The sequence below is a fragment of the Cricetulus griseus genome (assembly GCF_003668045.3).
Source record: "Cricetulus griseus strain 17A/GY chromosome 1 unlocalized genomic scaffold, alternate assembly CriGri-PICRH-1.0 chr1_1, whole genome shotgun sequence".
Taxonomy (NCBI): domain Eukaryota; kingdom Metazoa; phylum Chordata; class Mammalia; order Rodentia; family Cricetidae; genus Cricetulus; species Cricetulus griseus.
In genome coordinates this window covers 97,824,294-97,848,201 of record NW_023276807.1, presented here as the reverse complement: position 1 = coordinate 97,848,201, position 23,908 = coordinate 97,824,294, and the positions used below count along the sequence as shown (strand labels likewise).

Sequence of the window (23,908 nt, the reverse complement as noted above, 5' to 3'; positions counted from 1 at the left end):
CTTCTGGCTCCTATATTTAACCTATTTAATGAGATTTCTTTTCCAGTAATTCCTGAAACTGGTAATCTCTAATTGGGTCAAATTCTCTACCCACAAGCCAGTGATGCTATTTTTAGCACAAATCCTCAGGCTGAAGCTCCTTGGGCCTTTCAAGCGCAGCTGTCAGCGCCGACTCTCACCACACTCTGCTCTCCAGAGCTAGACCTGATTTTCGATATTTTCCCTACTCACTTCAGGGCAAGCCTGCCCACCCAGCCCTCTGGCCTCCTCCCCATCTGCAGCTCCAGGATGGTTTACACAAATCCATTTAGTGCTCATCAGCTTAGGTCTCCAGTGTCACTATAAATAATCGGGTCCTGGCGGCTTTGGGGAAGTACCTGGGCTCTGGCGAAGATGAATCACCTGGGGACATGCAGGCAGGGGCACATGCTGACCCCAACAGTCAATAGGAGGATTTAGAGAATCCTTTCCTGCTGTCCTCATTCAGCCAGGGGACCTAGCTGGTCTTAGAATGTTCCTGCCCTGCCCTCCACTCTCTAGATGTCTCCTGGTGGGAGAGACCCTTTTTTTTCTGTTTTGGATCCACAAGGGCCTAGTAACCTCAGAGGCTGCCTGCTCTCCTGCCCTCCTGTCCCTAGATCAAGTGCAGGACTGTGATCTCCTGGGGGCAGGGTGGGGCTCTCTACTTTTGTAACCCCAGAAAACACACAGGATGCCTCAGGGGAGTACAAAGACATTTCTTACAGGGGCTTCTGCTGGGAAGAACTTGACCCTACCATTGTTTGAAGAATACACATCCCATTTCATCTGGGAAAAGGACCAAGGAAGTTGCTGCCTGAAGGTAGAGCCAGTGTGCTGTGGCCGCCCAGCTTGTCTCCCTGTTCTTTGCAATCACGTGGCAATCTGTGACTAGTAAATACCAGTTCCCTTTCCTTCAAAGCAAGGATGTTGACAGAGGGCAGAGTGGGGCTTCCTAGGGTTTGATGCCTCCTGTCCAGGTTCTTTGTCCATCTTTGTAAGGCAATATATTCCTTCCCCACAATGAGAATCTATTCTAGAAGGTTCTGTTTTTCTTCTTGCACTGGCAGAACACCTAAAAGAAAGAAACCTGACCCAGTATCAAATGTGCCTTCCATGTTTTGGGTCCTGGGTTCTAGTTTGCCCACTTGGAGAACATATGGCCTGACACTGATTCCCACAAATAAACACACTCTATCCTTCCTTCCTGGTGACTTGGGCCAGCTTCTCTGTGATGTTAATATCATATGTCATCTTGGCTGAATCACAGTGCCTGGAAAAGATAGCCTGATATTATTTTGATTCTACAAAGGTGATTTGGGAGTGAAATTTACATCCACCCAGTAGATTCTGAGTCAAACAGATCATTCTCTATAATGTGGCTAGGCCTTATTCAATTAGTTAAGCCTCTTCAATTAGTTAAGCCTGGATAGAAAAGACAAAAAAGACTGACCTCCATCCAGGCATAAAGACCTCTCTAACTGATGGCTATTGAACTTGTACTACAACATGAGCTCTTCTCTGGGTCTCTAGCTGCCCACCAGCTCTGAAGATCCTGAACTTAACAGCTTCCTTCATTGCATGAGCAAAATATACCTTTCTTCGTGTGTGTGTGTGTGTGTGTGTGTGTGTGTGTGTGTGTGTGTGTGTGCAGGCAGTACACATATCCTGTTGCTTCTGTTTTTCTGGAAAGCCCTGACTCATATACTCCTCCTTCCAGCAAACTTCAGATACTGTCACATATTGGCTTTCTTAAGAGAACAATGTAGAGGGCAGGCAGTAATGGAAGGAAGCAGGGCAGGTGCAGTTTGGATGTAAATGTTCCAGGCTGCATTCAACAGGGTAGGATCCTGGATACAGCTGCTTTTGTTCTCCAGATTCTATAGACTGGTACCTTCTTGCACTGTTGACCTACGAAAACATATTCCATGAGGACATGTTGCAAAATCTAGGCATCTTTTATGAAGTAAAAGTAATATGGATCAAGAACAGAAAGCCATGGATCCTGATGGTAAGCTGCAGGGGGTACACACAGGACAGACCTGGACAACAGTTTCCAGCAAAACCTCTGAGAGAACCATACCCATCATCCCCAGGATATGCCAAAGAGCTCCAGAGGGACTGACAAAGATGGAGCATGTACTATACACCATGCCTACCACACAGGAGCTGGCCTTTGCTATCAAAAAAACAGGGAGTGACAATCTAAGGTTCCCTGTATACTTCGATGACTCTAATTGCCTTTGAATTCATAGAAAACGCATTGCAATGAAGATGCAGGATTTAGATGCACTAACTTTGGGCCTTTCGGAGTGTGTGATGTACATTCAGAAAGATGGCTCTTCCTTAGGAAAATCTGAGTTAGTGTGTGTAGGTGTGTGGAATGACTCACTGTCTCTATCTGAGAGCATGAGCAGGATGGGACAGACAGGCCACAAACTGTACAGATAATGTTGAAGGTGGAAGTTCTTGCTGCATGGCCGAGAAGCTGGGACATCAGTCGCTCTGAAAAGGAGGTGAAAGAGAGAAAGAGTCACAGAGGTGTTTGTGGGAGATTTCACAGTGGGGCCTAGGGAGTCATGGCAAGTGAAGTCTTTATGATGGAGACTGCCTTCATCCCCTTTAGCTCTCTCCTGGACTCACTCCTTGATTGTATTTAAGAACAATGAAAACCAATGTACATTTGAGAAGTCTTTATGTACATAGGGACGCTCACTAAACTAAAATCTAAGGACGTGATCAAGATATGATGATTTTAAACTTCTTAGGCAAAGAATGATAAGTCTGTGGAGGGATGGCATGACCAGTGGATCCTAGGCTAGTGTGGAGCTTGGTCCTCTGAGCATCACAACCCTCCAATTACCTGAAAAAGATGCTAAAATAAGGGTCTGTCAGTGTTTCCGTCTAGAAGGAAGGGATGGGGAGGGTCATTAGACCCTTGCCTGAGCTTTCACCACTCCTTCTACACTTCCTTCCCAGCTGTATGCAGTTCTGTCCTAGCTGTAGCTGTCTGGAACTTGAGTACAGAGAGGGTGGAGGACTCCTTTCCTTGCAACCATGGGAAAATCATCGTCTGTGCTAGGTGAGACTTTGCAGCGTGGGATCACCCACGCTCCCATATAAGCCCAATGCATTCACTGGCTTACCAACTGGAGTTTGTGTGGGACTGTTGTTTCTTTGATCTGAAATTGGTGCCCTATCACAGTGAATAGGTGTTCGTGTCTCCCATGGAAGGTTTATGAAATAGATGCCAGGTTCTAGGGATATGCTAAAGACACAACATAAACCTGACTGTCTAACAGCTGCTTTATCCTCTTTCTGTGCCACAGGGAACCTCACAAGACACTGATACTTGAAGTGGCCAAGTCAATGAGCCCAGATTTTGCCTGCTGTGCTCCATGGCGTCTGCTGCTTGTTACCCATGCCTCCTTGTGCAGCTGCTGCCCTGCCTGGAGTGCTGGAACACTTCATTTTCAGTTCCAGCTATCTGGGCACTGTCCCCAGCCTCAGGAGCAAAGAAATAAGAGCCCTTACCTCCCACCTGCTCATGTGGTCATCATGTCCAAGCCTGGCAGGTGGCAGTGGGAGTCCCATCTGTAGCATTTCTAGGCTCCAGAGCCCTGGAATGGACACAGCTGTGACCACCCCAGACCTTTAGCCATAAGAGTCAGCTCTTTTCTGCTTTGGATTAAGGCCGCCCAAGGCTTTTTGTCCTTTTGAAAGGAAGAGTCCTAAGCAGATGCATGAGATGGTTTCTGATGGTTGTCGAGAGAAGTAGAAATCCCCTTCCTGTGCCCTGATGCTCCAAGGAAGCACACAGGAAACACTGAGAAGGGCAGAGATAGGGTGAGTGCATCAGATGAAGCCGGGGGAAATGGAGGCAGAAAGTCAGGACCTGTTCTAGTCCATTTTCTGTTGCTATAACAGAATGTCCAAGGATGGTGACATTATAAAGAAAGGGGGGTTGTTTGGCCCACAGTTCTGAAAGCTGGGAGTCTAAGAACACAATGCCAGACCCTGTTAAGCTTCTGGAGGTTTCATGCTAATTTACACATGGCATAAAGTGGAAGAGGAGTGGGTAGGGGCTCAGGAGGTTAGGAAAGGCGACAGAAAAAAATCTCTGCATTCTACTTATGAAGGCTTCACCCATGACCCATACACCTCCTACTACAGCCCACCTCTGAATGCTGCTACATGAACTTAATTAAGTCCCAACATGATTTTAGGTGAAGACAAACCATATTGGACCCACAGCAGGGATCAGCTTGCTCAAGGCTGAGCCTAGCATGTCAAATGCTTTGATTGCTCCACTATTCCGAGACCTTCATGTGTGCATTTGCTCACTTAAAAATTAGCATGGCAACATTAACTTTACTGAGCATCCTATAGTCACAGAGCTGGCAACTTCTCTCATGTTGGCAGTGGATCAAAGACAATTAAAGTAGACACTAATCTCCCTACAGGTTCACAGGGAAACTTGGTCTCCAAATATGGAATGGGAATAAACTATGGTACACATTCTTCTAAATTCAGATCTCTAGCTGCAATTAGTGGAAATCAGTAAGCTAAAGCAGGACCATATGAGTTCTTTAGCTACTAGGGCCACTGTCTTGATGACTGAAATCAAGAGCTTGAGTGACCCTCCCTACTTGTGTGTATATAGAGCACTGAATTGGTAGAGCAAAGTCTCCTTTGTTTTATGCATAGGGAGGGTAGCTGTTGTGTCCGTGGCTCCCTCTGCCCACATTTTGTTAGGATTAAATCCACAATTCACAGTCAGAATCCAGACAGGAGGAGTAGCTTGCTTTAAGTCCCACAACTGGCACGGGTGGCCCTGAGATGTTAGCTCAGTCCTGTGACTCAGGCATTCACACTCTTTTAGCCATTATGTCTCATGGCCTTCTAGGGTAGACATGAGCAGGAACTGGGTCAGATTGGCTGAGGCTTCGGGCCGGGACCACGCTGCCTCACCTGAATGGTTCCATCCTACGCGGTCTCAAAGCATCGATACAAAAACACATAGGAAGTTTCTGTAAGAGTGACCAGTGGAGGGTGGCCAGTGACATTCTTCCATATGGATGGAAGAGAAGACTCTGGGGCTGAAACTTACCCATTGGACAAAAGTGCCCAAGGTGCACTGTGAGTTTTTAAATTAAATTTAGTTCTTTATTAGAGAGAATAGGGTGGGTGACGGAGAAGAGAGATGCTGTAGTGACTGGGAAGTGACCAAGATTCTGGCCTCTCCGACATATATACAAACCTGTGGCTAGCCATACTGTCCCTCTAGGTATTGACATCTTTAGGAGTGGCAGATACTCCATAGGAGAGTTAGAATTTCACTTTGTGACTCTGTCAGGGAAGATTTGTTCTAGGTCTTTCTCTGTACACTCTAATAGATCCTTGGCTTTGTGACAGTGTCATTCATGGTGCTTTCTCTGTGTATGAATTTGTCCAGATTTTGCCCTTTGATAAGGACAGCAGTCATATGGGAGGTATACACTACCCCTCCTCCCACTGTATTACATGTAACTTCCCTGTTTGTCTGTGGCTGTACACTGTTCCAGCCTGGCACATAGTGTGAGAGCATTAGCACATCAGTGGACAAGCCCATACTGACAGTAGCAATTATGGACTCTTGTACGCTCTAAGGTTTTGCAACCTTAGAAGTGCTTGAAGTGAGGAAACCCATGCTCCCTCTAGACTGTGAGACTCAGCCAACAGCTGGGCATTTCTGAGTCTGGTTATCCAACAAAACAAAGGTGACAAAGGCTGTTTTCCAAGATGCTAAATAAGGTATGACAAACATAAGAAGATGGACAGATGTGGCAGTGAGCAAAAAGGTCATGCCATGACTCACCTTTCTTCCAAACTCAAATATAGGTTCCTCCAGGTTTTCTTAAAAGCAGTTAATACTGGCTCTACCAAAATTTTTTCACTGCAGGAAGAATTGCAGCTCAACACAGAAGCAAGTAGGTGCAGTTTTTACTTTGCAATGACTCCATATGTGTCTCATTTTCATGTAGTAGGAACACTTTTGGATATTGCTCAGGTTTGCCTTAATAAAATAATTAGGATATAAAACCATGCAACACTAAGTCACAAGAGATTCTCCCTGATGCTGAGAAATCATGCAGGCTTTGCTAGTATTTAGAGACAATTGGGAATCAGGTGGTAACAATGGTGCTTTACAAGGCAGTGACCTAAGGATGGAGCCAAACCATCTTCTCAGCATCAGCTGATGCTCTCCATGGGTTTCAGCCAAAAGAACACAGAGAGAAAAATGACCAGAAAATGAGGCTGCAGAACAGTAGGTGTGAACCTTCATGGGAGGAGCAAGGACTGGGGTGAAAACAATTAGCCTGGGTGAAGGCTGGTGCCAGGCAGGCTCTGCACCGAGGGTGTCTTGCTGGCAATTCTGCTCCAAGAAGAGGGGTTAGCTGGTTATCAAGAAGACCTTGATTGTGAACTATTGGAGATGTTGGGTGGGGACATGTAAAAATGACAAGTTCATGTGGCTCAAACTAATACTAATTCCAAAGAAAACCGGAACAGCTCAAATTTTAATCCTTGCACCTATATAATAGGAGAGCAGTGGCTCTTATCCCCAGAATCCCCGGGGTCTTTTGAACCAGAGTAGAGTTTGGGCAGGATAGATTGAAATTGGACATTTGGAAGTAGGGCCTCCTGTGGGTGCAAGAGCTGCAAAATTTTGTGAGAGACTTAGCTCCTGGTGCACCCATGGGATCCAGAGGTGGCAAGGGCTCTGCATTGTTTCTACTCTCTGGGTCGTCTGGAACCCTCTCTAAAGGGGAACAGAGGCAGAGACCTCAGGGGGCCATCCTGAACACCAAATGAAATCTGTATGGTCCCTTCATTAGTGAATGGACATCACTAGGTGCAAACATCAGGCATCGGCAGCGGATCTGTCCCTGCCACTTGTTCCGCTGGAAGAAAACGTCTTGCCATTATTTGCATGGCCAGCTCCTATTTAGGGAGACTGCCGCGCTGTTTTATCTCTCCTTTCAGCTCTCACCCATCCCTGCACCTCACAGCTTCCCTGGACATTGCAGGGCTCTATTCTTGTTCAGGTCAACAGGCAGAAGCTTTCACCACTCACCCAGGTGGTGGGCAAACCATCCACTTAGAGCATCCTGAATGTGTGACCAGGGATCCTTGGGGCTTCTCGGTGGGCACTGAGTCTAAAGCGGAGTGAGGGCTCCTCTAGGGCGACCTGGTTCTGTTTGGGGAGGGGACACACATCTGGCAGAGCTGTTCCTCCGTCTACTGGGAATTTCGGCTTTTTAAACGCCTCAACAGACTCCTGGGGTTGGGAGGTTGGGCTCCGCTGTGCATAGGTGGGGAAATCGAGGCTCGGAGAGGCAAGAACCGTACCCAAGGTCACGTGGCCAGTCGGGCGTGTGAGGCGTGGGGCGCAGAGTTGGGCGCGGACTCCGCCCGCCCGGGACAGGGGTTCGTGGGGCTCGCCTGTCGCAGCGCGGTCGCCGCGAAGGACCACTGCCGGGGCGCGGCGGGAGCCAGTGCGCAGGCGCGGCGGGCGGGAGGGGACGCGCTCGGGCGCGCGCGCGCTGGGCAGCCGGCGCCCCAACTCCGCCCGCCCCGCGCCCCGGCGCCTCGCCGCCCGCCGCCGCCCGCCCCGGCGCCGCCGCCGCGCCCGGCCCCGGGCCGGCGAGGGGCGCGCCCGTGGCCGCGGCCGCTGCATGGCGCTGAGATGGCGGGGCGCCTCGCGGCCAAGGCGGCGGCGGAGGCGCGGGCGAGCCCGGGGGCGCAGAGCGGGCGGCCGGGCCGGGCGGTCGGCGCGGGCTCCGGGCGTGTGGCGAGGAGTTCGCTTGCCCCGAGCTGGAGGCGCTGTTCCGCGGCTACACGCTGCGGCTGGAGCAAGCGGCCACGCTGAAGGCGCTGGCGGTGCTTAGCTTGTTGGCGGGTGCCCTGGCGCTGGCCGAACTGCTGGGCGCGCCGGGACCCGCGCCTGGCATCGCCAAGGGGTCTCACCCGGTGCACTGCATCCTCTTCCTGGCGCTGTTCGTGGTCACCAATGTCCGATCCCTGCAGGTGCCCCAGCTGCAGCAGGTCGGTCAGCTGGCACTGTTCTTCAGCCTCACCTTCGCGCTACTCTGCTGCCCCTTTGCGCTGGGTGGCCCGGCGAGGGGCTCTGCTGGAGGCGCAGTGGGATCCGCGGTTGCTGAGCAGGGGGTTTGGCAACTCCTTTTGGTCACCTTCGTGTCCTATGCCTTGCTGCCCGTGCGCAGCCTACTGGCCATCGGCTTCGGGCTGGTGGTGGCTGCCTCTCACTTGCTGGTCACAGCCGCCTTGGTCCCTGCCAAGCGCCCACGTCTCTGGAGGACGGTAAGTGCCATCACGCGCCCCCCCATTGGGTTGGAGACACACCTGCCAGCGGGACTGGTGGTGCCAGGAGTTTAACGTTCTTCTTCCTATGGGGAGGGTGGGGAAACTGAGGCTCTGAAGAGAGGTACGGGTGTTCAAGGTCACTCAGCAAGCTGGGAATGTAGTCAGTGTTAGCACCTACCACCCGGGGTTTCTTTAGAGAAAAGAATCCACAGCGTCTTTAGGGTGGAGACGCGAGACCCGGGTGTGAGTGTGTGTGTGTGTGTGTTTGTGGGGGGTGATGGTAGTGACAGGCCCAAGGTCAGGCAGTAGTTGTGTGGTCAAGTGGGGGGCCCAAGCCGTATCCACTGCTTTGGGTTGCACCCATCTCCGTAGAGAGATGAAAAGTGGGAGGATGCTTGGTCTCGAGGCCAGGCTTCTAGTCTGGCGGAGCGCGTAGCCCCTAGGCTTCTCTCCAGCTTGCCTGGAGCGCATCTGGGGCTTGCTTCTCAATTCCACGGACCCAAGGGAGCAGTTAGTGGGAGAGAAATGGACTTTGAATTCCTCCAATATCGATAACTACCCTGCTGTGAACCCGACTGCTGCCCTGAAGGAGAGAAGTTTGCCAAGGTCACTCACAATCCAGGCTTCACAGCCTCTGCTCCCAGAAGCCCTGACCCTGGCTCCACAAAGCCTGGGTGGGACTTTGTCTCTTTCAACTTGGGCGGGTGAGGTGGCTGCTGGGACAAGGGCAGAGGACTTAACTCCTCTTGAGACTCCTCTTGGACTCTGGAGGTACCTGTTCTCCCAGGCCACCGAATCCAAGCAGGTGTGGGGTGGACCAGGAGACTGTTCCCAAGAGTTTGGGACCTTGTCCTGCACTGGTCCTGCCCAGGCTTGGCAGCTGAGGGAGGGTTTTGTTTCTAGGTCTTGCTACAGAACAGCAAGAGGAAGATGAGAGACAGATAGGTGGGGGAACCCATATAAGGAAAGAAGGTAGTCTTGGGAGCACATGGGAAGTTGTGGGGGGCTGGGCTGGGCCTAGAATCCAAATTGGGGGAGGGTAACGTGTGTGTGTGTGTGTGTGTGTGTGTGTGTGTGTGTGTGTGTGTGTGTTGTGTCTGAGAGAGAGAGAGAGAGAGAGAGAGAGAGAGAGAGAGGGAGAGAGAGAGAGAGAGAGAGGTGTACCTACTGACTATAGGATGAACACTCACCACTCACACCCAGAATCTGATTTCAGGGAGCAGCAGTACATGTTACAGGGGCCATGATGACAGGTCTAATGCTGAGCATGCATTGTCGGACTAGTGAGAGACATGGGCTCAGGTCCGTGGTGGGTTCTCTAGGTGCCTTAAAAGGCTGTGTTGTTATCTTTTTAAACTGGTTATTTTTTCCCCCTACACAGCCTCTAGGCATTCCTTTTAGAGAAAAGATTTAAAAGGAGAGAGGGAGGAGTCTGCAAAGGTGCCAGTGCCCCTCCCTCTGGGTAGAGGAGCCCTTGTTACTCCAGTCGGGGAGTAGAAACAAGGATTCTTAGGAGGCTGATACCCAGGTTTCCCAGTGACTAGCCTCCAATTTGATGTAAATCCCTCCCTCACTGAAACTCAGCCATGCTCCCACCCTCAGGGGAAGATGATGCTTCTCACAGACAGTGAACGTTAAAAAGTCCATAAGGAAAGCATGTGTTGAAAATATTCTGCCATTTCTAAAGCCTTTATCCTCTACAATATTTGTATTCAAGTCCTATATTGACACCTAAATGGAGATCAAGGTAGGGAAACCTGTAGTGAATGAAGGGAAGCTGGTAGTCAGTCCCCAAGGATTTCAGATGTCTTCCCATTACAAAATTCCAGGCACCCTGCAGTCTGTCAGTGAACTCTGCCACTTAGTGTTTGAGATGCCTGAAGAAGGTGGCACTTGCTTTAGGGAATGCTGGTGTACCTTGTTGCCTTACTGCCACCTCCCTTCAGAGCCTGTCACCACTGCTGCACAGCCTTCTGCTGATGCCGCTTGCCTCCTAATTCTGGGCAGGCAGTAAGGGAGAAGAGGCAAGGGGCAGGTATGCAGAAGGATCTGGGAGAATGAGTCACCGAGGAAACCCTGCAGGGCAGCCCTTGCTGGCACACAGGGGATGCTGATTTAGGATGTTAGGTCTCCATGGGAGTCTTTGGGGTCTGAGTCCTGTGAAAGCTCCAGAGTCAGGTGTGCACCCCCATCTCAGACTTACAGGATTAGCTTCCTGTCAAGGGTAGAGTCCCAAAGCAGACCTATACTTTGCATGGAGGTTTGGGCTCCAGACCCTATCCTATGCAGGGGAACAAGTCCCTTCCGGAACCACTGCCCATCTTCAGGGAGGTTCCGAGAACCTTGGGGAAGTAAGGTAGGAGAGCTTGGAATGCTATTGAGGGGAGGGGGTTCTTGGGAAAAGTGGTCCTGGGCTGGTCTAGGTGGGCCTCTACCCACCGTGGCCTCCTGCCCTGCCTTTCCTGAGGCTGGGGTAGAGGAGGCAGACAGGTTGTGTCCACTGGCTCTGAGCTTCACTTGGTGTTCTTCATAGCTGCCGTGTGAAGCTCATTTGTCCCAGATGAGTCTGTATTACTGTTATTATTTTTTCTATTTGAAGTAGCCCAGGTCTATTGAACTTGTGTACATCATGTGTCTCAACTAGGCTGCCTATCAGGGTAGGGGAAATGGACTTCAGTTTCTGTTGGTTCTTAACCCTAGGTTGCCTTATTTCTGTATATTACCAAGCTGTGGGCACCACCCTCTGGGGCTCTGATGGCTTCAGATGCACCCTATTTCCTGTAACATCTCTGACGTCTCAGGAGTGAGGGCTGCTGCACTCCTTGGTGCACAGGTGGCTGTGGGCATGGAGCAGGGTGGCTCAGGTGTTGACTTAGTTGGGTGCAGGTGGGCTTGTGAGTGAGTGGTCTCCAAGCATTTGCAGGGGTGTGCTTGTATAATCCTGTGGCCGAGGGGGGGTGTGGAGAATGAGCTCTGTGCCTCAGTTTCCCCCTCTGTCAATGGGAGCAGCAATTCTTTCTATGGTGTCACAGGACAGCTGTGTTTTCTGGGTACCATGTGTGGACTCTGTCTGGCAGGCGTTCCCTATCCTGTCAGCCATCTGGAATCAGTGGCATGGATGTTGCTGCTGAAGTCAGCTGCTTAAAGCCAGTGATCTGCTAGCTTGTCTCTAGCTTTGTGAACCAGAGCTGTTTCTTTGGAGTGAGATGCTTTCGATGTGTTGAGATCACACATGGAAAGGAACTCCTAGGATGTGGATGACAGGATACTATGCAATGGCACAGACTGAACGCGGCCAGAAGGGCCCTGTGGCTGTGGTGGGAGTGGTGTCCCTGTGGTCTGGGGCTTTGTGCCTTCGTCTTGCCTGGCAAGCCCCTATGAAGCCAGGACTCAGCATGGACACGAAGAGCCGGGTGTGGGGCAGGGAGACTGTTCTCACAGCTGTCTCCATCTCAGGGGCTGAATGAGACAAGGAGAGAACCTCGGCTCTATAGGACACTGTTGTCCTGTGTCTGGGGACATGAGTCATACCTGCCCTTCCTCTGTTCCCCCTCACATGCAAGCACACATTCCCCCAGTGCACACTCACCCACTCCCGTGCAAGCACCCACACCTATGCTTCACGAGCACACTGCCACATCCTCCCATGGACACACTTGTGTTTGCATGTAGACACACCCACAGTCCTAGATACCCACTCACATATCCACACAAATACATCCACATGCACGCTCAAGCTCACTGTTATGTTTACATCCATGCTTATGCACATGGCAACACAAACACAAATCAGTGCACACTCACACACTCAAGACATTTGATACAATACACATTCACCCATATATGTTTTTACACTCATTTTCATACTTGTGTACCTATGCTCACACATTAGCACATACATGTTCGCCTGCACTTAGAGCCTCATGTCCATTCGTGCACACACAAAGCAGATGGACACACATTTAGGAATGGATATACTACTCTTGCACGCACACACATGAACACTCAAACATGTCTATCTGCACAATTGCGAGTGCACATGGACACTCGGGCCACTGGAATATTCCAGTTTATTGTCTTTGGGGTAGATGCATCAGCAGGGGGAAGATGTAGCCCTGAGGAGGGTAGCCAGGGCAGAGTCCTGAACCCCTATTTCCATGACTTTGCATTACTTCAGGGTCTGGATTGTAGAATGAGGAGTCCAAGCTCATACCTCGACAGGATCAGTGAGATTGTGTGTGTCCATATGGGGCCAGAGTGCCACAAGGACAATGCCTAGGATTGCCGAGCACTCAATGAGGAAGTGAGTGAGACCTCCCACCACTTAACCCAGGCCATGTTGTGTCCCATGTTCCCCACTCATAGCAGTACCCTTTCATTAAGTTCCTCCTGCTGTCTTCCCTCCCTGGGACTCTTCCTCTATTCTTTTTAACCATCCACTTTCGCTGGGCACATGCCTTTAATCCCAGCCCCGGGAGGCAGAGGCAGGCGGATCTCTGTGAGTTCAAGGCCAGCCTGGTCTCCAGAGCGAGAGCCAGGATAGGTTCCAAAACTACACAGAGAAACCCTGTCTCGAAAACCCAAAAACAACAACAACAACAAAAAAAAACCAAAAAACCAAAAAAAACCATCCACTTTCCCTTGACCTCTTCTCAGTTGTGCTGGGACTTACTGAGTTCTTATGCTAAGGGGCCACACCCTCCTTCCAAGCGCTGTGCTGAGACACCAGCCTCAGGAGGAGGGTGGGAATCCAGGCCAGGACTGAAGACAGAATAGAACGTGAATGATCTCTGCTCAGACTGGGAGAAAGGCAGGGCCTGCTTTGATGTCCAAGTGGGGTATTTGCTGCCTTTAGTTTGGAATAAGAAGAAAGCTTGGAATCATGCTGCTTGAATCCCTGGCTGCAGCACTGTGGGCGTCAGTCCAATGTGGCCATCTTCACGTGTATGCACACTCACGTGTGTATTTGTGTGTATGCATATAGGTTCCACACAGGCGTGCACACACATGTCTGTTCATGTATTCATGCTTGGATGTGCATGTGTGTGCAGAAGCATTGGCAGCATCTGTAAGATGAGTCAGGTGAACAGGAGGCCACATATATGTAGTGTGACAGTGCCCCTTAGTGTCCCTGCTTCAGCCTCTGAGCCTCACAGAGGAATTCTGCTTTAGCAACATGTTGTGGATCTGAATACAAAGCTTACCTTTACTCCAAGAACACAGAACAGCTCATGAACATAGTATAGTGTTCTGAAAGAGATGCTCCAGCCTTCAGAAGTGGCCTCAGCCTGGGGCAGTGCACATACACAGTGCGTAGCTGGCCTGGCTCCCCACTGCTCCCCACTGGAGTGCCCTTTTCTCAGCATTGTGGCTCATTTGATTGCACTCATGGCACATGCTGCGTGTGGTGCTCACTCACCTGCTGTTTTTTTCTCTGCTTTCTTGCAGCACTGATGGTGCTTCTGATAGATAGGAAGGACAGTTTTGCTCACACAGTAGTCTCCAAGTGAGGAGGTGTGACATATACATCTCGAACAAGGAACATAGCCAGTTCATAGCACCTGGTCACCTCCTGCTGTCTGAACCTTAACATGGTCCTAGGCCAGCACTAGACTACTAGACTATCAGTCCCCATGGGCCACTTGACCTGGCACAGAGTCCTTTTAGAGCTGCTCCCCGGCAACAGGACCTGTGAGCTCTTCATAAACCTATATAATTTTTTATTCTTTGGAGGATGTCTCCCCTTCCCTGCCCATGTGAATGATACAGAGCTAAATCTAGAGCTCTTAGCCTATGGCTGGCAGCCAGCTCTTCCATAAGAATTGTTACTGTAAGATACTGCCCTGTCCACCTGCCTGTGTAGCTGAGGGTCGTCATAGCCCGGGGTGGGGGCATCTGTGGGATTCTCCCAGTGACCGTGCAGCCCTAAAAAGAAGCTTTGTCATGCTAGCTGTGCATCTGGCTGAGTCGCCTCAAGAGGGTAGGAGCAAATTCAAGAACCTCTGGAGAGAGGCAGGTGGGAGAGAACCAGAAGCAGGGCTATCCCACTCTAGAACATTCTATGCCTGCAGGGAAAGAATATGCCATGAGCATTCTGATTGGTCACGGTGGAGGTGCACTGGGCACCTGCCAGCATGAGGATGGTGCATTGAGGTCACATGTGATATGTCATTCCAGGTATGCTTAGTATGCTTTGCATTGTGTCTTAACCCATGCCCTCCTCACAGAGGGAGGTATGTCTCCCTGGGAAGATGGCTTGTTGCCATTGGAAGCAATGCATCCCCAAAAGGGTTGGGAAACTCACCCCTTGAACCATGGCAGCTGTCTTCTCCAGCACTATATTCCCTGTGGTGTGAGGGTTAATTAAGTGATCATGTGTTAGGGATCATTGGTTGAGTAAAAAAAAAAAATCATTAGTAAACACTTCAAAATCTTTTCTGAGTACTGCAGAGTGAGTGCCAGGCAGGGTCTCATCCAAAGATCAGGGCTGGACACTTAGCCAGCCATCTTATCTATGAATGGCTTCTGCTGATGTCCAGGTGTCTGAAGAGGTGGGGGGTGCAGAGACATCACAGGTCCAAGGGGCGGGGAATGGGCAAGCCTGAAGTGGGGCTGTCTGAAGCTCCAGTAGTTGAACTTGAGCCTCCCCTCTGGGAGGCTTAGATGGCCACTGTGTTGTTGTTCACCGATCCTCTGGGCAGGGTGTGTGTGGCTGTGTGGGAAGCTGCTATCTGTGGTGAGAACTGTGCCTGGGGTGCCAAGCACCTAGGACATCATATCTGGCTCCTTACATCCTACCTTTCATTCATAGCATTCATGTTGGTGTCCCTGTATCAGTCATTCTTTCCTTGTCATCGCATGGTATATGTGATCTGGGAGGAGACGGGGACTGTGAGGGTGGGTGAGTGCAGCTTCTATGTGGGGCCCTAAGACCTGGGAGCCTTTTGGCACTGAGGGGCCAAGAGTCAAATAGGAGACACCAAGGACTGTGTTTCTGAGGGCTCAGTGAGAGTTGTTTCCTGGCCTGGTAACTACAGGTTCATTAGTTGGAAACTAGGTGAATGGAGCTTGTGGGGAGTCACCATGTTCTTGTTTTTAAACTTGTTTTTATTTTAATCATGGAAAATTCAGACATGCCTAGAAGTAAAGAGACCAGTGCCATGGTTCCTAGATTGCCATCATCGCCTCCAGCAAAGATCAACATTCTGCTGGTTTCCTTTCAAATGATGCTAATTCTAAAGCGTTTACTAATTCAGAACCAGAGAGTGAACAAGCAATTACATTAATTTAAAAACACACTTGTGTGTGGTGTTGAAAAAGCAGCGGTGGTGGGAAGAAAGTGGCATGCAATTCCTCACCCAGGCCCTGCTGGACACCCATAGGCAAGGACAGAATGGTGTCTAGCTAAGGAGTCCCAGAGGGTGCCTAGAGGCTGACCCCTCACCACATCCTGACCTATAGGGGCCTTATAAGGTGACAGCTGCCTGTGGATTTGCCACTAACTGTGCCTTGGGCTGTGTGGGAATCAGTGTGGGGTTCAGTTTCTTCTCTGGAATGTCAGAAATGCCAGAAACTGATGTGACAGAAAACTCAGAGCAGGCCTTGTGCTCACGCCTCACAAGTCCTTGTAGCCTGGGCTGCCTGAGGACAGCCTGTAGTCCTCTTCTGCCCTCACAGACAGTTTGAATGATGCCCAGGCTTGGTACTTGCTGCAGGGGCAGCCCAGAACACCACAGGTTGACAGCTGGGGCAAATTCAATGGACAGGTTTGCATACTAAATAGGAATGAGGATAAATATGGGAACCACAGGATGATAGAGGGCCACTCAGCCCCATCTAGGGGTCAGAAAAGCCTCCAGGTCATGGCTGCAGCTAGGGAAGCAGTCCTGACAATGTGAGCTGCCTAGAGCCACATGCTGCACATGCATCCTGTATTTGGTGCACGCTGTACAGAGGGCAGGACACTGGGAGGTGGGCCTGGGCTGGGTCAGCTTCCAGCATGCTGAATGGCTCTTTCCACAGCAGAAGATGGCAGGAGGGTCTTTTGTAGAGATAGGATGTCAGCAGTGAGGCTGGATAAGGCTGGGAGACCCAGATCCCCAAAGGACAGGGATTGATGGGGTTGGGGGCAAGAGAGGGGACTGACAGCTTCTGGCCTTGGCAGGACCACCGGTCCCTGTATGTGGCACAGAGAAGAGGCAGGTGCCCGGGAATGTGGGATAATGAGGTCAGGTTGGGATAGCTCCTTTCTTCGGGATAGTGGGATGAGGGGGTGGCCAAGGCCAGGGCTTTCCCAGGTGTAACTATAGTGACCTCCTGGTACCTATTCTGTGCCCATCCAGGTCTGATGATTTTTCTCATCTCTTTGGGGTACTGGGTTTTCAACAGCAAGCGCTTTACCTCTGGGGGTGTGGCCTGTCACTGCCAAGCTGCTGTCATTGGCTGAGGGGTACTGCTGAGTGCCCTCCTCATTCTCCTTATTGAGTTACTCTTTTCTGTCTTCTTTGTCCTTTTGTCCTCTCCAGGGGGAGGTGCTTCCTCCCTTATCTGGGGAGTGGGGAATTTACCTCCAAAGCCCAGGGTAACCCTGAATGGCTGGGAATGTTGCCAGTGTCTGCCTTCTCCCATCCTGGTTTACTTAGCTATTGATTTCTGTCAGTGTGACTCTTTTTACACTTGGCTTGTAACTCAATACCACTTGGTTTTGATGCTCATGTGGTCCTGGTATGGCTACTTGGAGCCTTTTCGTGTGCTCTTGTGTGATCTGACATATCCTGCCTGTGTCTGTGTCTGTCTGTCTCTGACCTTTAGCATACCTCTTTCTTACTCTGAGACAAATAGGATGCTCCAGACTCATTCATATATGTTCTGGCCCAAGCTGAGAATCAGCCCTTCTGTCCAGGGGTCCTTTCTTGTTGTTTGACATAGGATGTCACTATAGCTTGGGCTGGCCTTGAATTGCTGTCGTCCTGCCTCAGTCTCCTGAATGCTGGGATTACAGGTGTATACCACCACACCTGGCCGAGCCTGGCTTTTCTCAGAGGTTTTCATTAGAAACCGCCGTCTGGGCTCTGGTTACCCTTGTTGTTCCTGGGACAACGTTACTTCTGTCAGCAGTGCTAGCAGATTCACAAGTATGCACATTCCTGTAAATATTGTATTCGAGTCCATCTGCTTCTGAGTTAAGATGAACACACGTTCGTCCTGATACCTCTGACTCTAGTGTGTTTCCCCATGGACAGCCCCAGCTCTTTTGCCAAGACAGAACCCTCCTGTACTGAGGAGCTGGCTCTGATGATGTTTTCAGCATGCTGGGCAAGCATCTGGAGATGCTGCTCCTGGTCCTTTTCTTGCCTGGAACCTGCTGCATGTGTGGCTTTGAGGAATTCTGGGTCCCTGGGAGACCCTTTTCTCTGGGCTCTGCCTGGCCAAGCAGAGGCCATGAAGGCTTCTGAACTTGTTTGTAGCTGGCCTTCTGGGTCTAATGCCAGCTAGCCCTGCATCTTGATGGGGAGGTGAATGGTTCCTTGTTGCTAATTTGCTTCGGATTTCTGTGAGGTGGACACTGGTTTGGATGCAGGGTCTGTCCCATTACTGGGGCATCATTCAGATAGGGGCTACTGCAAGGGATTGTGCATGGGTTGTAGTCCCTGGGAAGCCCTGTTTTCTTCCTTGCCCTTATTGTGTCTGTCTGAGGAATGGGGTCAGTGGCACAGAGTGAGCTGGGAATGCAAGGACAATGTGGAGTAGTTATTAGTGCTGGCCCTGTTCCCACAGACCCTGTTAGCTCTGCTGTGCCATGCTCTGACGTCTGCCTGACAGGGTGGGGCTCACGAGAAATATCCATGACGTTCTGTGAGATTAGTATGGAGTGTGCATATGTGTGTGTGGTGAGGTTGGTGCTTTTGGAAACAGGAGAATAGTTGAGAGGCCTTGAGCACAGCACCCACCCTTGCCACACCCATTCCTGAGGGAGGTGTGGAGCCCACCGTCAAAGACTCAGAATCCTGGAAAGGATCAGAAGGGAAAAAATTACAGCTGAAGAGGAGAAAAGGGATAATTTAAAAGGGTAGTATGTTCGGTGGTGGCGCACGCCTTTAATCCCAGCAGTGACAGGTGTATTGCTCTGAGTTTGAGGCCAGCCTGGTCTACTGAGCTAGTAGACAACCTCCAAAGCTACAGAGAAACCCTGTCTCAAAAAACCAATAAACAAACAAACAAACAAACAAACAAATAAATAAATAAATAAAAATAAGAGGGTATCATGTGACTGGGTGGAAGGCCAGAGAGAACACACAAAGTCCAGAAGCCTTGACCACATGCTGCCACAAGGCCAGTGGGCAGTGGCAGTGGTAGGCCAGGGTGCCGTCAGGGAGTATAGAGGTAGGATGGGAGCCTGGCCTCTTCCCTGTGTAGCCTGTGGCTCTTTGGTCTCTGATAAGCTTATGATGACCCTAAACCACCTCCCTCTTACCATTATGAGCAGACACTCAGCTATATTGCCAGTTTCTTATACTGGGGAATGTGTTGGCTTCAAATGCCCCTTTGGCCAGAAGTTGAGAAAGCTTCATGGGGAGAACTGAGAATCACTATTCCCATGGATAACAAGGGTGGTGAGTTTGTGTCTGCATTTGTAGCACTGGCCAATAAGAGGTGGGGCTCCAGGGCTAGCTAGGTGGCCAGGCCTGGGCAGGTGAGAGGTATTTAGCAGATGTCCCTTAGTCTTCCTGGGGTGTCATTTCCCCCGCCCCCACAAAACCCTTGTCCATAATGCTCTCTGTGGGGGACAGACTGTTTGATCTGCTGATCTCTTTCCCTTGGAGTGGCTCACTGGAGGACAGCATGTAGAATTTTGACCTCATTGATGCAGCCCTTCCGATGTTCTAAGGGTCGTTGGATAAACTTCTCTTCTAGAGCAGGCAGATTTTTAGCTAGTGGACATGGAGAAGGGACATTCTCACGTCTGATCAGGGATTCTGAGAAGCCAGGGGACTCCCAGGGCTACCCCTGTGCTGTGTGGAGATGGGCAGCCAGCCTATCTCTCAGCCCCACAGCCTTTCCACTCCACATATAAGAACTATTGTGTGTTTAGGGAGGAAGGGGTGGTCCATGAGGCCTAGCACACTGACTGACAAGGGAATGCACCAATCCTTGCTTCTTCATCCACTCTCATTCACACACCTTCAATCTGGGGCCACACGTTCTTGGTGGATGTCATGGGAGAAAAGAAGATAGGATGTGGGCAGATCTCAGAAGGGAGGCTTTAATTGTAGTTTTCGATTTAAGGAGTGTGTCTGCCCTACTTTCACTTCCTTTAGAAGGTGGAGGTAGCCTCTTGTGCAGGCCCTTCTCTGGGAATCACCTGCACAGCTGATAGCATGGCTCATTCCTTTGGCCTGAGCCAGTTGCAGACCTCATGCTGTTCAGGGGCTGGTAAGATCTCCCATTAATTCCCAGTGTGCCACATTGTCCTGAAAGGTGCCGTTACTCTACATGCCCACCTGCCTGGTCTCTCAACCCTCAGCCTTGGCTTTTGTCTTGTGTTGAGGGCAAGGAGAAGGTGAGGCTGTACCAACCACTATCTCCATGTGACCCTGAGCATATTGTACAGGGTCACCTTCGTAATGACTATGATATCCAACTCAGATGTTCTGTCCACCCAGTGTTCAGATCTAGAGATGCTGCTGTAGCCTTGAGCCTGGGTTTCCAGTTTTGCTTTTGGGACTCAGTGTCCAGTGGCTTTAGAAGCTTTCATAGACAGTGACAGGCCTTGCTCAGGGTTCTTTAAGCCCTAGCAGCAGCAGGCCTGGCCCCGGGGCTGAAGTAACTGTGAGTCCTGTACCATCAGTTCCCACATTATGTATTTTCCAGAGAACTCTACTGCCCTGTCAGGGAGGTGGTGGTGCTGGTTGTCTTTGCTGTTTGTGTCATGTGACTTCACATGCTCTGGACATATTTTGTTCCTTGTCTGTGGCCTATACCCTGCCACACCTTGAGCCCTACCGCCCAGTGTATTTAATGTGTCTTCCTATGGTTGAGTTACTTAGCTGACTTCTTGTGAGTTGAAGAGTCACAGTGATGATATTGGAATGTCCTGTAGAGTGCAGCACATGGTCCACATCATTGGATGCATAGGTGCCAGGAGGAAGAACACACAGTGGTGTGGGGTTGAGTTTAGCTACTGAGGACACAGAGAGACACACTTGTTCTCATGCTTAGTGAGTTCATTGATGCCAGGGTCACAGTGAGATTCTTGGGGTCACATGGTGAGCTCAGGGTCACAGTGAATGCTCTCTCTGATATGTTTCTCGACTACAGATGACCACTACTGGTTTACATCTTTGAGATGCAAATTTTTATTTGTGACAGATGGAATTCATAAAGTTAGAGGTAGGTACCAAAAGGGATTTAGTGTTCAATGACAGCATGGGGTGTAAGTAGTTATAGGATGCTTGTAAAAGCAAATTAAAGAGCTTGTCTGGTTACAATCCCACTTTTACCTTATTTGATGCAACCCACTGGAATGTCCCCGAAATATAGCTCTAAACTAACAACTGCTTCCATTGCTTGAGCGCATGCTCTAATTTCCATCAGTAAAGGCCTTTGCAAGAAACAACTCACCTTCAGGCTTGTCCCTGCTTGCACATCAAGTCAAGATTGAGGTCACTCATGAGACCTGCATGCTTTGTTAAGAGAGTCCCCAGTTCTGCTCCTCATTTTAATTACATTGAAAGAGGTCATCTCACACAACACATACCCAGACCCTTGTCTGATTCCCAAATCTGTCCTCTATCTGGGTCCCAGGCTGGATCTCCCACCTATTCCCAGGTCAGCATTCGGGAATGACAGGGACTGGCCGTGCTTGTCACAAGGCTGTCTCAGGTCTACTCCTGGTTAGGACATCTCCACAGCCTCTCTCAGAAGCTGCCAGGAGATGCTTGATCCATCCTTTGCTGTGCTTACCGACCTTGATCTCTTTGTATAGAATGTGACACAGCCGTGTCTGGACTCCTTGGGGATAGTCTGTGGCGAATGGTAGCATTTGAAGTCTGCATCTTCCTCATCCTAATGTAGAAATAGAAATACCTCATTTAATCAGATAGAAATTTCACACCTTGGCAGCTGACAGATCCACATTTCCCTGGGTTGGATAGGTGTCCCCTGCTCTGGGGATGCCATGCTCTGAGACTCATGACAAATGTCTCTGTCCCACCCTGGTCCTGTGGTATGCTAGGCACTGGGACAGGACAGGGGAAGAGGCCTTCAGGGAACAGTAGTCAGGGCTGATGTGTGGGGTCCGAGCTGAGTTCTTTGGCCATTGTCAATCTCTGTGAAGTCTTCTGGTTCTGTGGGGTCTTGACTAGAGCTGAGTTATGAGCTATGTTCCTTCGATCCTATCTAACGAAACAGGTAGCATCCCCCTGACCTTCAAAGAAGGCCTAAGCATCTGTGCTCCCCACAGACCCTCCTCGGCCTGACAGTCATGGCAGAAGGGGCTGTTTACAGAACAGGGCCTAGTCTTCCTGTGCTTCAGTTTACTTTGTGCCCGAATCAATTACTCGGGTTTTATTTTTGTCAACTTACCTCCTCTGAATCTTTCTAGGGTGTTGAAAGCAGCCATTTAATAGTCTTATGTTGTAGGTGTGTTGTTTTTGTGTGACTGTCATAACAGAGTGCCACAGAGTGGGGGTGGTGGTTTATATAACAGAAGTGTCTTTTCTCGAAGTGCTGGAGGCTGGGGTCTGCAATCAAGGTAGGGGCCTGGCTGGCTCCTCAGGAGCCTCTCACAGTCCTGTGTCCTGGTCTCTTATCTGTAAGGTTGGATTGGAGCTCACCCTAAGATCTCATTGTACTTTAATCACCACTTTTAAGAACCTGTCTCTAAATACAATTACATTCTGAGGTCTTCTAGGCTCAAGGTTTTAACATATAAAATTGGGAGGGAGTAAAATTCAGCCCAGAGCACTAGATGTAGCTACCCCTCAATCCCATGACATGCTGTGGCATTGCTGTCTGTTGGGTGGACAAAGGTGTGTTTCTGAGACGTGTGGCTCCTGCTGTGTTTCACTGTGGGTCTGAGAAGTGCGTCAATATTTCTGGGTGGTTATGAGTTTGGAGCTGGCTGAGGGGTTGATGGAGAACCTCTTAGTGGCTTCCATGGTGACCCAGGCCCTCCTGTATCTGACTAGCCGGAATGCTACACTCTGCACTTGTTCTCTCCTTACAGCTCGGTGCCAATGCCCTGCTCTTCGTGGGTGTGAATATGTATGGAGTCTTTGTGCGGATCTTGACAGAGCGCTCACAAAGGAAGGCCTTCCTGCAAGCTCGAAGCTGCATTGAGGACCGGCTGCGGCTGGAGGATGAGAACGAGAAGCAGGTCAGTGTGTTCAGTATGAGGTGACCCTTTGGTCAGCTCTGCCTCTCTCCCAGCTGTGCTGGATTTTGATGTTCATTTGCATTATTTAATAAATGGCAGTTGTGGTGTGCTTACCTCTTCTCATCTTGAGCCTCTGTGTACCCTTTAATGACAAGGCTGCAATGCTCAGTATTCTGTGGTGGTATCTGGGGAAAAGAGAGGAATCTGATGGGCACACAGCCTGGGCTTTCGTCTCTGAAGCTGCTGAGATGCTTTTAAGATGTGTATGACCATGGGGTGGCATGTGGGAGTGTCTCATCTTTCTGATGCACTTGTAGTGGGTTAGCCCAGGCTTGGGACGGTTAGTGAGGTGGGGACTGGGCACACCTCAGCTGAGGTAAATGTGCAGCTCATCCTGACCCTCTGGTCTTAGGCATTCATCTTCCCTGGCCTGTGAACCCTCCTTTGAGCTCCAATTCTGCAGATGAAATAGGACAGAAGGGTACCCCACATCAGCCCTTTTGTCCCCCTGTGGCCTGTCACCTGTGTGTCCTTGTCTGGTGTTGAGAGGAAACTGAGCCTATTGGGTGAGCTAAGAGTGATTCAAGGCAGCCTAAGAGTGAGACTTGGTACTCATGGGTGTCTTTGTTAGAAGAATCCAGAATCTTCTTTCAGCTTGGGGCTCACAGGCCCTCTGGGTACCTCTTGCTGAAAGTCTCATAATGGTTATTCAGGCTATAGGACAAGGTGTCCATTTCTCAATTGTTTTTTACCTTCCTTATCAATAAAAGATATTAATCCACTGTTAATTTTAAAACATTTCTTCCAATGCCTAGACACTGTAATGCAATATAGTATTTATAGCAAAGTTTGGATCTAATTGAAAAATAAATCACATAAATATTTTTAGGCTGTGCATGTGCTAATGAGCGTGTGGACATGTGGGTAGGAAACTGGAGGGCGGTATGTGTTTATGTGCTTGTGTGTGCTCGTACCTGTAGGAATTCATATGTGCATATTTATACATTTGCATTTGTTCACATGGGTACACATGGAGCTGTGGGAATGTCTGTATGTGTAAGCGTGTTTGTGTGTATATCCATATATAGGCATTTGTGCATGCATGTGTGCATGTTTGTGTACACATTATATGTGTCATATACCATA

General features: G+C 49.9%; 1 protein-coding gene across 1 annotated transcript in view; it reads left to right on the top strand.

Annotated features, from left to right (window-relative positions):
* The first annotated feature begins 7,758 nt into the window (after positions 1-7,758).
* Positions 7,759-23,908, top strand: part of Adcy1 (adenylate cyclase 1) — a 106,207-nt gene continuing 90,057 nt past the window's right edge. Inside the window, exons 1-2 of the mRNA XM_027388141.2 lie at positions 7,759-8,382; positions 22,613-22,762. Of these exons, the coding sequence (XP_027243942.1) occupies positions 22,649-22,762 (114 nt within the window). The 5' untranslated portion in view covers positions 7,759-8,382; positions 22,613-22,648. The remainder of the gene's footprint in view (positions 8,383-22,612; positions 22,763-23,908) is intronic.